Source organism: Penicillium robsamsonii (genome assembly GCF_028829455.1).
Source record: "Penicillium robsamsonii strain IBT 29466 chromosome Unknown utg000003l_segment0_segment0, whole genome shotgun sequence".
Taxonomy (NCBI): domain Eukaryota; kingdom Fungi; phylum Ascomycota; class Eurotiomycetes; order Eurotiales; family Aspergillaceae; genus Penicillium; species Penicillium robsamsonii.
In genome coordinates, this window is record NW_026643221.1 from 1,448,662 (window position 1) to 1,465,833 (window position 17,172).

A 17,172-nucleotide genomic window follows, 5' to 3' on the forward strand; every position below is an offset into this window, starting at 1 on the left:
TCATGAGACATGCAAATAGATGCCAAATCCTCTACCAACCGCGTCTCTTTCCACGGTGCTCCAAGCCCTTCTCACGGCGCTTGTCTCTCTTCCGCTCGTTCTTCTTCATCTTATCACGTCCGTACTTCTCAGGGTCAGAAACAGCTTCGATGCGACGCTTGGCCCGTCGTCCTTCGCGACGTTCCTTAATAGCCGCCTGGACTCTAGAAATCTGCTCCACGTACTCGGTGGTGCCGAGTTTCTTCTGGAGAAGATCCAAGACCTCGTGACAGTTGGAGACCAGGGACTTGTACGTGTTCTGGAAGGTCTCATCCGACGAGCGTGGCGCCGGGATTGATGGATCCGTTAGGTGCTGTAGGGGAATGAGAATGACACGGAGCGAGGGACGGATCTGATCAACTTCGACGTGGCGAATGAGTGCAGCAAGAAGCGTGATGGAGGCTGTCTTGGGGATGAGGGCTTCTGCTCGGCCGGAGATAGTTTCCCGGCGCAGAAGAGAGGAGACCTGCTTGAAGATGTAATGGATGGCAGATCTGTTGTACGCCACCTTGGCTCCCTCCTTTGCCTCTCCTTCAGCTCCACTTCCAGCATCCTCGTCCTCGTCCTCATCTTCGGATTCAACATCCTCGCCTGCCAGCTTTGGAAGTTCAAGTCCGTTCTGGGAACAGCAGCGTCCAAGGAAAACAGTGTTGCGTACACTCTGCATAGCCAGTTCCTCGGCAATGCCTGGGGTACGCAGACTGCGGAGACTGGCACGAAGAAGTTGCAGCATGGCCGGCTTGTCGATGGCGAGACCGGAACTTCCAGTCAATGGAAGGGAAGCGTAACCAGTAGCGGCATTTGTCTTGGCCAGATCAGCCATCCACAAGCCTACAAGGTTTGCAGCACAGGTCTTGACCCATGTGTGGGGGAAGAACAAGCACTCTTGGACGGAAGTCCAGATAGAAGCGCATTCTGGGCTCAGAGCAAGCGTGGGAGCCGTCTTGCAAAGCTTTGTGAAAAGTTGCAAGGCATAGTAAAGAGCTTCCCAGTTGCCATTCTCATGGTCATCAAGAACGGGCTTCATCAAACCGGGGAGGAGATCGATGACGAAACGAGCCTGTTTATCCTTCTCAGTTTGCTCGGCCTCGAAGTAGATTCGCATGGCCTGCAATCCTATACTACATAGAGCCATGTTGTTGGTCTGCTCCAACCACGACCGAAGGGGAGTAAGGATGGTTTTCATCTGCTCCCGATCCGCACGGTTGAAGAACTCTCCTAGCAATGTACCCGCCAACTCGCGGCATTCCGGCGAATCGTCGTTGGCCATAGCAAGGACGATAGGCAGGAAGAAGGTGCTGATGATATCCTGTGCCAATTCTGGGCCGGTCTTTGAAAGGAGCGCGTGCATCGCCTCCATAACTGACTGACGTCCAGACTGATGCTTGTAGTCCAGGTTCTTTGCGAAGAAAGCGAGCTGTTTGGTCCAGCGACTCTTTGCCTGCGGATACTCGATCAGGAAATGGACGTAGGTACCACGGGCAAGATCCCGGGCCGACCGAGTCTGGTTTGTCACCATCATGGTGGCGACGTTGTCCATCAGTTCATACATCTCGGGAACGACGAGCTTCCGGGACATGACTGCGCGGATGAAGTTGAAAGTCACACCTTGGCGATCTGGCTCCTCAATGTCGGATGCCAGACGCTTGAGCAAGTATGCAAGATGTCCGTCACGGAGCTTGGTGTCTTTTCGTTCACGCAGCATGGAAGAAATCAACTTCAGGGAGGCCTGTGCCGCTTCGGAGTTGGTGCTAGGAGACTCCTTCACAAGTTTGACTGCTTCCGTGAAATAGACGTGTGAGTTCTCGTCAATCTCTGGCAACGGAAGCTTGATGATCGTGGAGAGCAATCGGAGAGCAGAAACCTTCACTTCCTCCTGAGACTGGACAAGCGCATCGCCGATGATGGGAATGAAACCCGACATGTTAGAAGCCGTCAACAATGAATTGAACTTGTTCAGGATAGCACGAAGCACATCCATGGAGAACCGGGTCAACTTGTAAACATGAGAAGATGTCGTACCCCGGTGCTCGCCCCGCTTGGCTCCTTGCAATCGGACCAAGAACCGCTCCTCGTACCTGGTCTTGGGCGCAGCTGGGCCCGCATCCGGGGCATTGTCCCGATAGGCCTCTTTAATGACTTCGTAACAGAAGATCAACATCTCGCGACTTTCGGCATCGGGGTTTCTTAAAAGACCGATACTGATTCTTCGCATAAGCTCATCAAGCTTGTTGACGAGAGTCGTATTGAGCTTTTCGCGCAGCAATGCCTGCAAAGGCCTAACCAGGTTTGACAATTGGCTGATAGTTGAGATCTTAGCAAGAAGCTCCATAGAATCGTAGCTCTTGCTGCTTTTGACTTCCTGCATTTTGCTGGTGTATCCTTCAGCGTCCTTTTCTTGACCGACTGTGCCGAAGGTATCATCCATCACAACCGCAACCAGTTCTTTCAAACAATAATCCAAATCTCCTTGCTTGAAGTGATCGGTGGTGGTCACAAGCATGGAATGAACGGTGAATGAGAGAACATGAAGCTGGTAGCCTCGTGCGAGAACGTTGCGAAGTTCCTTGAGGATGTAGCCGAAATAAACAGGACCTAAAAGGAGAGCGATCTCATTGAGTGTTTTCCGTGCAGTATCACGAGAATCCTGTGCTTTACTCTTGAGAGTTGTGCAGACATCTAGCAGGACCGGCGGGAGACGAATAGCCAGATCTTCTTCGGGGAGAATCTTGAGAAGCTTGACAGTGGTAATCGAAGCTGGCAGACGCATACTCATCTCCTTCTCTTGCTTGTGGTGGATATAATTGGTCAGGAAAGGAATGAAGTTTGTGGTCAATTCTGTTGAAACCTTCGCAAGAGAAGGAACAGTCTTGGCGAGCGTGCACATGGGCTGCTCGACAACATCCATCTTGTCAATTTCACCATCAGTCTCGACAGCATCCGTCTTCTCAACTTCGCCATCGGTCTTGTTCTCTACCCCCTTCTTTCGGTTCATTGCGCTAGACAGCGCATCGGACATGCGGCCCAGTAGTCTGAGGATGTTCTTCTCCTTTTCAGGCTTGCTTGTCATGTAGCTGCGGTATCTCCGGAAGTTTGCTCGGAATTGGCCCCATTCCAACCATTCGGAGAGAGCGCCAAGGGTCGCAACACCTTCGGCAATCAGATTGTGGGCGTTTTCATCAGCAGCATCCTCAAAGACGAAATGCTCAATGAGAGGAATGAAAATGGTGCCCAAATTCTTAGCCTGAATGCAGCCTTTAGCTGCGTCTCCAGCCAGACGTCGCAAGGCACGTTGCCGGCGGTGCTGTTGGATGTGGAGAATGTTGGTGAAGAAAGAGGCTTCCTCGTCATCGCCAACGAGAAGAACTTGCATGTCCTGCACAGAGGGTCTCGTGGGGTTAAGTTTGACAAAGTAGCCAATGACAGCAACGACTTCAGAGCGAATAAGTTCGGATTTTTGCCGGATGCCGTATTGCAAAGACGGGAACAGGACATCATTGATGAGTGTTTCAAATTCTTCGTCTGGTTCCGTGGACGCTCTGTCGATGAACCGTCTCAGACCAAAGGAGGCACTAGATCGGATAGCAAGCTCGTCTTCATCCCTCAAATGGAAAAGCATGTTGTAAAGAAGAGGTCTCCACTGCTTGGCGCTCAAAGTTTGAGACAGTTCGTCGCTGACTATTCTGAAAGCTTGCAAACGTCTCGCATAATCGGGTTCGAGTCTTTTAGCGGAACGAGAGTTTAGATCTGCACACAAGTCGGCAACTACTTTCAGGTTCTCGTCGTGGGTAGCAAGAGCACCGAAAACCCGGGACAATGTTTCTCTGTTCGCGTCATCCTTGAAGTAGTCGAACATCGAGCACACCGCATCAAACACTTGTTGGGCAAGCTCGGCATCTTCCTTGGGGTCCCACAGAGGCAAAAAGTGTTCGAGAATCTTCAACAAACCAGACTTGGTTCTGGGGCTGACACGATCCGCAGGCTGACGGAGCAGATAAGTCGTAATGCCAATAAGACTAGCGGTCTCCTTGGAGGATTCGACGCAGGGGGCGATCAGAGAAAGAGCATTGACTCCGGAGTAAAGAACGGGTTTGGAGGGGCCTCTTTTGAGAAGACGGCTGAGGTGGAAGAGAGCATGCTCCAGGTAGGGGGAGAGGACTTCCGATTTGATTTGCTCGGCTGGGAAGTCAGACATCTCTTCGGTTTCCTGCAACTTTTTGCCCGTAGACAGCTCAACCAACGGTATGAGAATCTCATCCAAGACAAAGTTCTTGACTTCATCACGAGCAGACTCGACCGCGAGACAGTCAATCACCTTAGTCAAGACCTTGTCATTGTGCTGCACCAAGTAGAAGGCTGACCTTGGGGAAGCGGCCCAAGTGTGGAACAATCGTAGAAGGCCTGAAACACCCTGTGCTGTCTCAATGGGGAACTGATCCAGTCTGGTGTCAATCACCTCCTTGAAGATTATACGGACGTAGGGAGTCCAATCATGGTTCGGGACAATCGAGAAGACCAAATTGAGACAACGAATACACGCTGAGCGAATATTTTGGAGCACAGGCAAGAGGCGTTCATCTGGGCGATCGCTGCCCTCGTTGTAAATCCCCCGGCATGCTCGCACCAAACAGTAGACAACCACATCCATCGTCTGCGATGCAAATTCGGTCATACGGGTTTGGAGGGTCTCAAAGACAGTATCAATCAGCTTGAGCAGACCCAGCTGTCTTCTTGGGGTTGTCAGCTCTTCCTGGAAGACAGTAAGATCGCACTCATTGTTGTCTTTGACAACGTGTACGTTTGCAAGAGGACCGAAGGAGAGCTGCATGAAAAGTCCAAAGTCGTGCTCTGAAAGGTGCGAGATGGTTCGAAGAATGGTCTTTCGTCGGCCAGCTTGGCCAGCAGCGGCTGAACCAGCCTTAGAGATCATTCGACCATAGAGTAGTCGAAGGACCACAGGGAGGAGAACAGCTCGGTGCTCTTGTTGAATTAAACTCTCTTCGTCGCCGACATGCACGAATACAGCCAGCTCGTCCTTGAATCTGGCCTCATCCAGGAGATTAAGTAGGTTTTCCTGATACGGGCGAATATTCGGATCTTTCCAAGTGAAAAGCACTTTGAGTGCATGTTTCTGCAGGTCAGAGTTACCATGGCACAGGAGTCCCAGGACTGCCGCATGGACCTCGGGGGCCTTATACAGGACAATGGGGTTGAGGAACTGCGCGAACAAAGCAAGCATGGACAACCGATCCCGGAATCCCCAGCGCACTTGCGCATCGGCACTCTCACCAGTCTCGGTATTTTCAACCTTCGTCTCGCCAGTTGGAGGCGCGTCATCTTGATCCTCACGCAATGCCCAAGACAAGAACAATGGCACAATCTGGCGCGAGCGTTTCTCGGCAATTCCCGGTGCAGCGTTCAAGACACGAAGTGCATGGGTCCGGGGGCAAGCGGGAAGGATGTCTGCGACTGTGTGGTCCTGTTTGAATTGTTGAGAGAGGACATGATACGGATCTTCTGTGCTCTTGGTATTTGCGGCGAGTACTTTTTCGACCTTTGCAACATTGTAACACTTGAAGTGGCTCTTGACGAAAGAGCTTTCGTCGTCTTCTGTTGGCACATCGCTAGGTGCTTCGGAATCCCGCTCTGACAGCCACTGGATGGACAGATCAGACACAATCTTCTCACCCTGGGGATTCTCGCTAATAGTCTTCAATGCAGCAGCAGAGTCATCCCACAATGGGGCCAACTTCTTCGAAAACAATCCGAAGCAAAAGTAAGGGATCAGGGTGGCCATCCATCTACGGTGAGCGATTTGGGGGTAGAGAATTGCAAGCTTGCGGATATGCATAGAGATGGTTCTCACGGCGTCCATTGTCAGCGGGCTCTCTTCGACTTCGATGGCCAATTCCACGGGTGAGGGATCATCCTTGGCAATGCGAACTATTAATTCCCGTAGAATCTGGAGAGATACCAGCCTCAGCCTGTGTGACGGGCTTGCCAAGTTCACAATTAGGTCTTGGGCAAAGTCTTCCAGAGTAGGATGTTCGAGATCCGCAGAGTCTGGGAGAGAGGAAATGAAAGCAAGCGCACCCTCCAAAAATACTGGCAGGCGGGAGAATTTTGTAGCAGTGGCGATGATCGGTTTCAAGAGACTCGAGTCAAGCTCTCCAACTTTGTTAGCGAGTTCGACATATGTTTTGAATCCTTGACCAAGGAAAAACACCAGGCCTTTCGTCTGGACATCGCTGCCTTCAGAAGCACCATCTTGGAATGCTGATAGGAGGTTACTATGCAACTTGGAAACCATCTTGGACAATGTAGCAGAATCTGCAAACAAAGAGATAGCGGCTGGAAGTTTCACCAACGCGTTCAAGAATGCTTCGTCTTTTGTGGGGTACTCCAATGAATCAGTGATGCGAGATTTAAAGGCATCTGGGCAGGAAATGTAGCCAGGTTGCGAGGTCTCGGGGGTGATGCAACCAGCCTCATGCAGGCGTAGCAGTGTGAAACAAGTCTCCCACTCTGACTTTTGCCATGATGAGTTGATAAACTTCTGGAAAGGCGAAAGAAGTAAGCTCTGGAATCGCTCTGATCCCCACTCTGAAAATGTTGCGCAGAAGAATAAGAAATATTTTGAAAGCGGGCCTGTGGACACCAGGTCCATAATAGGGCGAAGGAAAGGTAGCAACTCGTCCATGGGGGACATTTGCAAGGCGTATGCGACGCTTGTAAGGAGCTGTGATATCATCGCTGGTGATACACCAGATGCTGACACCTGCTGAAGCAGGGACACCTGGATCTGATGAACAATCTTCCAGTTTTGGATTCTGACACCCTTACGAGTTGTCACAAGCAGGAACATTAAATGGCAGCACTCCGAGAGATTGGGATTCGGGGTTGATTTTGAGCGATCTTCGATATAAACCTTGACCGTGTCGAGGACTGGCCCGAAGGTATCAGGAGTTGTGGCGTGGACAAGGCTGACGACCAAACCAAATATAACTTCCGCGGGATCATTGTGATTGTCGCTAGTCGGAGGCATTTGATTCAGAACACAATGGAGGATATCCATGCCATTGGAGTGAAGCCCGTTGTTGACTCCCCTGATAGCATCGGAGAACATAGTCATCAGTCCTTCTCTGTAGTTCTCGGTATCTTTGTTGTCATCGGCAGCTTTCGAGATATCGTCGAAGAGGAATGAGACGGCAGTCTCGAGGGGTGCTTTGTTTTTGTAATAAACAAGACCGGCCTTTCTGATAAGGAATGACATCGACTCAGCGGCAAATCTCGCCACGAATGGCTTTTGTCGTTCTTTTCCGAGATATGGAGTCATGATATTCAGCAGTTGTCGCAGGTCCGGCACCAACAGACGAGAAAGGAATTTGAAGATCCACGCAAGACAGGTGAAACTCCATTCAACAACCTCAATATCGGGATGTGTTGCTGCAACGGACGACACCAGTGTCACCGCCGTAGCAAAATGCTTTTCGAACTTGACGCCTAGATCCCGAGCAAATTGCGCAAGCAAGCTCAATAGCGGCTCCATAGAGAGCTGGTCTCTCTTCTCTATGAATTCCACCAATGTAGCCATAATCTTTTCTTCATGATACAGAACTTGCGCAAAGCTCTCCGAAAGAGGGTTGACACGCCGTACGAATTGTGTAAAGTTGTCTGAAAGGTTCATCTCGAACCAGTGATCGAGGGCCGCTCGGAAATAAGAGGATGTTTCGTCTTCATCTTCGCCGAAACTGGCGCGGCGCACGCGGTGGATCGGGTCGATTTTGAGCTTTGTGATGCGTGATGAAAAGCCCTCGAATCGATGGTTTTTTGTGGTTTCGGTGCCCGTTTTTAGGCGCCTAACAGGCTTTGCTTTTGAGCCTGTCCCCACCATCTTGACGGGTCTGACGAGCAGCACTGTTCGTAAGAAAGGTACTGTAACTTTTTTTTTTGGCTGATCCGCATGGAATACAAAAAAGTTCATCGGGACGGTATTTCCTTATTCCGAAGCCGATATCTATGCTTATCACGTGCTGATAAGGTGGCCCAAGCTCCTGCTTTCGAGAACCCGGGATGTTCTATCCTGTGCATCTAGTCGCATGTAGTTGATCTCTGGTGGCACCTTTGGACAGTTTGGGTGTTTGAAAAAAAAGTCCTTTTCGAGGCTTCTCCTCTTCCTATTTTCCACCTTTCTACCATCCTTTTATCAACTTTCCATCAAATTTTTCAACCATTCCCTGTACCAACTCAACCTACCATCCAAGACAGACCCAAAAATGGTTCCCAAATGGTATGTATGTTCAGGTCTGCATGTATTCCAATCACTAACCCAATACATATATAGTATTGTCTTTGGCAGCTTGAATGGTCAGATACGGCCCGTGTTCACCAAGCTAGCCAAGCTGCAGCCAAAGCAGAATTTCTCCTTTGCCATCATTCTTGGTGATCTTTTCGGTGATGGCTCGACTGAAGACGAGCTCAAGGATATTACCGCCTTGATACAGGGGAATATTACTGTGGCATGCCCAACCTACTTCACCCTTGGTAACCGACCACTTCCACCTCAAGTGGTCGAAAAGATTGAAGCAACCGATGAAGTATGTCCTAACTTGTTCTTCCTGGGAAAACGAGGAACTTTGAAGACAACAGATGGTATCCGTATTGTCGCCCTCGGCGGAACCATGGGAGAGGCAGAGGGTAGATCCAAACCCGAGAGTAATGCTAGCGGCAAATTCCAGCAGACATACAGTGAATCTGATGCTCGTGCATTGTTCGGGATTCACAAAACCGACATTCTTATCACCAATCAATGGCCGAAGGATGTCCGTCTAGGATCTAACTGCGAGGTCTCTGGGGATAAGGAGACTGTGCCATCTGAATTACAATGCATTGCTGATGTCTGCGCGACCTTGAAACCCCGGTATCACTTTTCTCGTTCAGACGGTGCTTTCTTCGAGCGTGAACCTTTCTTTCACATGCCATCGGAGGAGGGTCAAGATGTCTACCAACTCACTCGGTTCATCTCATTGCCTACTTTCGGCTCGTCGAAACATGCTATTTATGCCTTTAACTTGGACCCAACAGCACCTTTCCCAAGCAGTATCCCCACAGGTTCCACCATCTGCCCTTGGTCGGCGGCGCAAAGCAGGCGCCAAATGCTCCCAAGCCAAAGCGAATCATACCAACGCTACGCACCCTCCGACAGAGATAGAGACCCAGGGCACCAGCGCCGACACAAAGAACGCGCTCCTCCCCCAGGCCCAGAGAATTGTTTCTTCTGCCTCTCGAATCCCAATATTGCCACCCATCTCATCACCTCAATCGGCAATGAGAGCTACATCACCACCGCCAAAGGGCCATTGCCCACGAAGGAATTTTACCCTTCTCTGGGCTTCCCGGGTCATATGCTCATCATCCCCTTTGAACATTCCCCGACCATCGACCTAATCTTTGACCCGGCCATCCGAGCCTCGACGTTCGTCGAGATGCAACGGTACCGCGAATCCCTGCACCAAATGCTGAACGAGCGATCAGGAGGCAAGCTCGGTGCTGTCACTTGGGAAGTCAGCCGCTCGAACGGTATCCACACACATTGGCAATTCCTGCCGATGCCAGTGGAGAAGATCCGCTCCCGGCTTGTAGAAATGGCATTCAAGAAGGAAGCCTCGAACCTGGAATATTCGACTTTCAAGACCGTGCCATCCCCCGACGAAATCCACAACCACCATATGACCGACTATTTCCGAGTCTTTATTTGGACACCTACGCCCAGCAATGAAGCCGAAGTTAAAGGCGATAACTGGTCTGCACCTGAGCACAAAGGTGTTTGGAAGACTGAATCTGGAGAGGAGAATGTTATTATTATGAAGATCCTGCCGGAGACCCGATTTAATCTGCAATTTGGTCGTCAGGTTATGGGCAAGGTGCTCTATCTGGATGAGCGTATCAACTGGAGGGATTGTGTGCAGACGGATGACGAGGAGACGAAGGATGCGGAGGCTTTCAAGGAAGCTTTCAAGAAACATGATTTCGCGATGGAAATTGAGGAGTGAATTTGAGATCGGGAAGTTTCTTCTCTACCAGGTTGATACATGACAAATGTATGTCATTATGATCAACATTGGAAGGGATCTTTCAGCGGGGGGAGTCTTCGGAAGCTCCCTCGTGTACAGTACGATGAAATGTGACAAATGAGTTCAAAATTGAAGCCAAAATTCACAAGTTTTACAAATGCCGAAGCACATGTAAAAGATGCCCATATTAACGAGTCCTCCCAAGGTATTTCAGCTAGAAATAGAGAGAATCAAGAAAGATGATGCGACCACGATCGCGATCCCTTCGAGATCAATACCAAATTCACAGGTTCTAGTGCGAGGCCAGTCAAGTGGTCACACCTTGTCGTTACTTTAATATACTACTAGTAGTAGGTATGTATGCATCCATGGATAGTAAAAACCCAACATATCCCAATCGGCAATCTAGAACCCTCAAAGCTCCGGATATCATCAATTCTATCAAGATAATCCAAAGGGTGTGGCATTCTCTGCTAGGCAAAAGCGCGCAAGGTCTACCATACAGGAGTATCAAACGAGTCGACCAAAGCCGACCCGGAGAAATGATGAAAAAGAAGAGAAAATTGTTCAATCCCAGGGCCAATTTCGGCCCGGGGTCATGGTATGGAAGTGAATATGCGAGATGAACGAAAACAAATACAGCCTGAGAATGGTATCAAAAGTACGTGAGGGAGAAAAAAAAGGGAAATGTTCTGCTCGTAACCGCCTCGATCGACGAGGGTCATACTCAAAAGTTGCTAGAAGCATTCAATGTATGCTTTTTACCGCTCTGCAACAAACTCGGGGGTCTGTTTTTGTCAGGTTCGGGGATGGGGGTGGTGTTGGCGTGGGGGTTATAGGAAGTATACTCGGAAGGCGAGGGAGCCGAGAAAGCAGGAGGGGGCGAAGAAGGGGCACCGGGGGAGAAGGCGCGGTATGGAGGCTGGGAGGTGTATGTTGGGGGATACTGGCTAGAGCCGAAAGACGGCTGGCGCTGGAAGCCTTGTGTTGGGGCCGCGGCTGTGGAATGGCCAATCTCCGATGATGGGGAGAAGGACATTGGCACGGGGCTGTAGTTGGTGTGCGGCTTGTATGCAGCCACAGGTGAAGGTGCTGTCACTGCGTGGTAGCCATTGCCTGTGCCGTAGGAGTGGTCGTCGTTGGCATCGTGGTACTGTTGCTGGTCATAAGGGTTGTGGACTGGTGCACCGACGGGCGATGTCAGACCCGGAGAGCGTGGACCGTATGGGTCATGGGCTAGGGGTGCCATGCCAGGCGAGCGGCGCCCGTACGGATCCTGGGTGGCAGCGAACGCCGCGGGTGGGCCCGGGGAACGTCGTGCGTATGGATCCTGCGCAGCACTGAGTGCCGCGGCCGGGCCCGGAGATCTTCTCGCATAAGGGTCAACGGCTGCCCCATGGGATGGCATGCCGGGCGAACGTCGGCCATATGGGTCTTGAACTGGGTTTAATGCTACTCCCGGGCCGGGAGACCGGCGTGCATGTGGATCAGTAGGCCCAAATCCTCTGTATCCTGCCGCGGCCCCGCCCATAGTTGGGTTGGGTGAATAGTCAGAGTAAGCAACACCAGGTGTACCGGCACCCTGTTTTCGGTCTGGGGGATTTAATGGCTCCATTTCGACGTCGTCGCGATGATTCGGGTCTTCAACATGTTTGTCAACGGCACCGGCCCAGGTAGGCATCTCAGGTAAGGCGTCCTCATTGATCTGAGCGGCCGGAGTCTTGGGCGCGTCGAAATGCGCAGTCTGCTGCGCACCGCGGAACGAAGGCGCTCCCTGTTGTGCACCACGATATGAGGGTGGGGCCGGTGGTGCTTGATAGGCTGGATTTGAAGCAGGTGGTGGAGGCTGGTGGAACGGAGGGTCATCAAAGTGCTTGGGCGTTTTGTTTCTGCGCCTGCCTGATGGACAGCAGCAGCTACAGCAGCACTTGCAACATTGATAGCCGCAACAAAGACAATTGATAACGCAAGCTAATACAGCGACTAGAACCACGGCGCCGACGATGATACCAACGATGACAGGCCACCTTGCGCCAATTAATTAGTATGATGCCAGACCATGCGCAAATACGAAGAGAGGGCGCACATTCCCTAGAACACTCACTTGCAGTACGATTTGGCCATACATTTGTCCCAGCTGGAAAAGGTGCTTGGAACTGACTGGAGATCACTCACAGTGTCTCGGGCCCATAGTGTAATATTTGCTGAGCTCATCTTGAGAATGAATAGCGGGTGCGCAAGGCGATAGAAAGAGAACCATCCGATTTCCAATGGCTGCAGAACAGCCTTGGGTAATGTTCTCCTAATATGATCGAAACGAGGGGCAGTCCAGTGTGAGTGAACTGTATCGTGAACTGGAGAGGTACAAGCCGGGGTGGGAGGTAACGAGAGGGGGCGGGGCGCGAGGCCGAGAGCGATAATAACGATGGTTGCGATAGATGCGACACAGTACACTCAATATCAATGAGCGAATATATACTCCGTACAGAGTAAATAGATGCTAATTCAAAGTGGATTGACCAGGCAGCAAGTTACCAAAATAGAACGATTTGACAAATAAAGACTGGAGAGAGTAAGACCCTAGAACGCGATCCAAGGAACTGAAGCGCAAAGTCTCAAAACGACTGAAATAGCCAAATAGGCACTGCTGGACGCGAGAGAAGAGCCCTGAAGAATGAGAGAATGAGTGAAATTGCCGAAACACCAAAAGTTCGACGGGAGGACAAGGGTTGACGAGGACAGAAAACCCCATAGTTCCCGCTTTCCCGCCTATCACATTCATCACCAGGACTCCAAACGACAATCCTCATTAATTCTGTCGATCATTTAAGAATTTTTTAGGAGTTGAAGTTAATTTGAATTGTTTTTTTTTCATTTTCACAAAGGGAAATCAAACATGAAGTCTCCTCCGTTTACCCTTTCCAGACCCTATTAAAATCTCACAAGAGAAACACATCCAGAGAGAGATGGCCTGTAGTACACAGGCAATTCTCGTTATGTACAGCTGTAAAGTCACTCTCGATGCAATATTACATCCTCAAGATCCTCCGCACTACCCCAATGGCACGGTTCAAAGGGGGATTGAATACAAATGCTCCTTGCGTTGAGCATCGAGATGGAAGTTTGGTACAGCGAGGAATGACGATGATCCCACAGTAGAAAGTCTGTACAAAGAAGGACCAAATAGTGGATTAAAGGGCGATAATGGTGTCAAATGAATGTTCGGAGAGAAAAGGAGATGCCAAAGTGCCGGCAAAATGTTCGATGAAAATCGTCGTTGGGGTATTGTTTTTCGTGGGACAAGACCCACGAGAAGTATGAGAAAATGGAAATCTGGCGATGATAGGCCGTCTTCGTGCGCATTTTCGGTGTCGAAGTTGCGAGGTCGTAAATAGACATATGAAATGGGACACTCAGATTCGAATGGGTCATGAGAGTCGATTGCCCGGGGGAGATCATGGGCGATGGTCATAGAGAGATGTGGCGAGATGCCAAGTAAAGGAAATGTTGAGGAAAGCATGAGCCCATGAAGTTAACAAGGGCCGTCAAGGAGAGGACGATACCGATACAGGTATCAAAGAGATGAGGGAAATGGTGAACACAACACAAAACAGACCTCAGCAGGACTGAGGTGGTTGAGAGAAGTTGAGGGTGAAAGGAAAAGAAAAAGCCGCCGTAAAGCATCTTGCAATGCATCAGCCAAACACCACGCTCCAAGGACAAGACAAGAAAAAAAGATAAGATGCAAGAAAATGCAAAGCACCAACAATGAAAGGTACGAGCGAGTCGATTTAGTAGGAAAGCATCCGGCGGCCGGGGGTTCGCGCAGGGACTGGGCTTTGGGAGAATGGGGAGCTTAAGTATCGGTTTCGTTCATTGTCGCCAAGTCGGCAACGTCCAGTTGGGCTGTCCTCCATTCCGGGTGATTGTTCTCCAAAGGCAAAAGTCTGGGCGCGGTTCAGCTTAGAGCGCTGCTTGACCTTGCCGAGCCCACGCTCGCAGGCGAATTCGTGCTCCTTGGCACTCATTTCGACATAGTTCTGAGGGAAACAGAAAGAGCGGTGCTCAGCGAAGAACGAGCTGTATCCCCCATCCAGAATGTACATATCTGGGTATGATAGGTGAGGGTAAGTATCAACGTTGATGGCGCGATCATGGTGACGCAGGTACTTGGCCATGATGGGAGCGCGGTGGGCAGAGTACTCGCAGTGCAGGACAAGCGCAGTGCGGGCCTGGGGGGCACTGAACAATTCACCGGCGAGACGTTCCTTGTCGTTATAGTTCAATGCACCAGTGATGTGGCCACCCTCATACTCGTACTCGAAGCGGCAGTCGATGATGAGAATGTTGTCGAACTGGTCGTTGAACTTGCCGCTCATGAGTTCCAGAAGAGTGCTTTTTTCGATGCGAGGCAGAGAGTCCGCGCGATCCTCAGGGATGAAGTGAGGCAGCTTCATGCTGGGCGGGCTCGAAATGTCACTAATGGACTGGACGGGTGTATTTGTCGCTACCTTGGCCTCTTTATCGGTAATAACATCTGCTGGGTTCTCAAACATGCTCAATGATCGTCGACATTGCTTGCGAGGACGCATCAAAGGATGAGAGGGTTTGCGGATTGAACTGGACGCGGGGGAGCCGCTGCTACGGGCATGGTGGAGTGACGGCCGCATACGGGGCGGCGCCAGGTGAGTTGAAGAGTTGTTGCGAGAGAGTGGACGTTCACGAGGAGGCGAGTCCCCAAACATATCTTCCAGAGAAGTGGACGTGCTAAGAGATGTCTTCGCTCCAGTTCCAAATCGGAACGGAGGTGCCTTGCTCTCTGGCGCAGGTCGAGTCAGTCCAAGCTGGAAAGATTGAGCCTTACTCCTGGCCAGGTTAGGACGCAGGAAAGTGGGCCGCTTCCTCCTGTCAGATAGAAATCCATGTTAGCCGAAGTGATTTGGTGGCTGGCTGAACATCACGTGCACTTACTCAGGTGGGCATAGAGGTGACTCCATTGGAGACGCCTGCAGAGGGCTTGGTAGCGGAGACACCATTGGTGATTCCATAGGACTACCCCCGGGTGTCGGAGACTGTATCTCGATCTCAGCAGTGACATAAAACGCCGGCTTGTGAGGCAGTGGAGACATTTCCATAACGTCCATAGCCGGAGCTGGTGAAGATGATGGGAGCGGCGGAGTGGTCATCACATCATCTATATAAACGTATCAGTCACTACTCCACCCTGCCATTGTAGGTGGCGATTGCTTACCACGTCCATTGGCTTGACCAAGCATACTGGCCGTGAACAAAGACCGCCGTGGTGTGGCTAATTGAGGACTAAATATAGAGTTAGCCGGGCTTTGTCTCTTTGAACCTCATGAAATGACCAAGAAACCTTTGACATACCTCTGATCAATATGGAAGTTCTGAGAAAGATCAGCAGCCAAACTAGCTGTGGGAGAAGATCCTCGAATTGGTTTCATGTTGAAGTAGTCCGAACTAGACTTCTTCATAGACAATTCCTTGAAATTGAACGGGTTCCCACCAAACCCGGACATTGAACCCAGTGAATAAGAAGTGGATGCCTCTGAACGAAAGCAATGGCCGAACATGACCGATGGAGGCTGCATAGCAGCGAGAGGTGAAGAGTGCTCCATGGCCGGTGACGATTTGCAACTGGACCAAAAAGCCGACGTTGTACAATTCCTGGGAAGGGAAGCAACCGGCGAAATAGAAGGCAAATCAGGCCCTGACCACAGATGTCTACCCAGTACTAGGTCCTACAAACTGAGGTTCAAAAAAAAAAGTCTCAACGCACGTCTCCACGTTTGCAATTTCAACGTTATGGGTCCCCACGATCGCCGTGACAACCAGTTCGGGAAAAAAAATCCTAGGTCCCAGACCCTAACCACCAACGGCAAGAGAGTTGTATTTTGTAGACACAGGATTTATCGGTCCATGGCAAGCTTTTCGGAGGATTTTGGGGGGTGAAATATGGTGAATATGTAGGTGATTGGAGGGGTCGGCGTGGGAGCTCGTGGGTGCTGCAGGGCTGAGGGGAAGGTCCAAGAATATGATATGGGGATGTCGGCGAACCCGAATAACAAAATTGAAACTCACAATGTCGAGTGAGGATTGTCGAGAGTAATTAAGAAGAGAAAAGTAGGAACAAAGCGGTTTGAAGAAAGAAGCCGTGAAGCTGAAGGGATGGGCTTGTTGCAATGGGCAACGCAGGTGGGGAGGATCTCCGAATGTACAAGTATTGAGTAATACTGCGGCTCCGATTTTCAAGTAACCGGGAAATTTGAATATTAAAAAGGCTAGAAGGGTAATCGACGTAATAGGCGTAATATAGTATTAAAGTGTATGGGAGATCAAAACAGCTAGTTCCCTTATAACCTGTATAAGGAACCTGTACGGTAAAAATAAAAGACGAAAATATATAATTCATGGGGAAAACTAGATCGGTATGCAATGGTAGTAACCATAGAGAGTAAAAGATAGACAGTCCCCATGCTCTGGCTAGGGGCCAAATACTTTTTTTTCCCTCTCGTTGCCCGGGGCTCCCTTGCCGCAGCAACCCAGCGCCTATCAGAGCTCATCACCTTTTTTCTACTATGTCTTGGGTCTAGCTTTGTCTCCCCTGCTCTATGGAAGGAGGATTGTCTCTCTCGGTACCCTTGAATATGCGAAATTACCTCTATTCCATGCATATTCCTTGGTTCTTCCAATAGTATCCACCAAAAGTGAGAAAACTTTTCTCCCGTGTGTGTCCGTCACCAAATGAACCACAGGCGAGCTGAAAAAAAAAAAAAAAAAAAACGGAGCCAAAGATCGAGTCTAATGCAAAATATCCACTTTCTTGGTCCTCGGGAGAAAAAAAAATTTAGAGCTCCTGCAAGTGATGGGAAGCAAGTGATGGGATGCAAGGGAGCTTCGATTGAACGGCTTCTTTTTTATTATTTTATTGCTTCCAACGTCACGATATGCTTCAATCCAGAAAAATCCTAGAAATCCTAGAAATGTCCCGCTCACTTGAACCTCACCCAATTATAGAACATAGTATAGTGCTCGATCG

General features: G+C 50.2%; 4 protein-coding genes across 4 annotated transcripts; 1 reads left to right on the forward strand and 3 right to left on the reverse strand.

The window, feature by feature from the left end:
• Positions 1-31: 31 nt before the first annotated feature.
• N7447_005289 (uncharacterized protein) lies at positions 32-7,933 on the reverse strand (the record flags this gene model as incomplete). Its single annotated transcript, XM_057229551.1, has 1 exon — positions 32-7,933. One exon carries the CDS (start codon positions 7,931-7,933, stop codon positions 32-34), a length of 7,902 nt encoding a protein of 2,633 aa, XP_057084641.1.
• Positions 7,934-8,315: 382 nt separating this feature from the next.
• On the forward strand, positions 8,316-10,091 carry N7447_005290 (CwfJ domain protein; the record flags this gene model as incomplete). The annotated part of the gene is made up of 2 exons (XM_057229552.1): positions 8,316-8,329; positions 8,384-10,091. The coding sequence occupies 2 exons, from the start codon at positions 8,316-8,318 to the stop codon at positions 10,089-10,091; spliced, it is 1,722 nt and encodes a 573-aa protein (XP_057084642.1).
• Positions 10,092-10,839: 748 nt separating this feature from the next.
• Positions 10,840-12,326, reverse strand: N7447_005291 (uncharacterized protein; the record flags this gene model as incomplete). Its single annotated transcript, XM_057229553.1, has 2 exons — positions 10,840-12,139; positions 12,217-12,326. 2 exons carry the CDS (start codon positions 12,324-12,326, stop codon positions 10,840-10,842), a joined length of 1,410 nt encoding a protein of 469 aa, XP_057084643.1.
• Positions 12,327-13,903: 1,577 nt separating this feature from the next.
• nimT (putative tyrosine protein phosphatase MIH1) lies at positions 13,904-15,751 on the reverse strand (the record flags this gene model as incomplete). The annotated part of the gene is made up of 4 exons (XM_057229554.1): positions 13,904-15,017; positions 15,084-15,306; positions 15,364-15,431; positions 15,501-15,751. The coding sequence occupies 4 exons, from the start codon at positions 15,749-15,751 to the stop codon at positions 13,904-13,906; spliced, it is 1,656 nt and encodes a 551-aa protein (XP_057084644.1).
• Between the last annotated feature and the right edge of the window lie 1,421 nt (positions 15,752-17,172).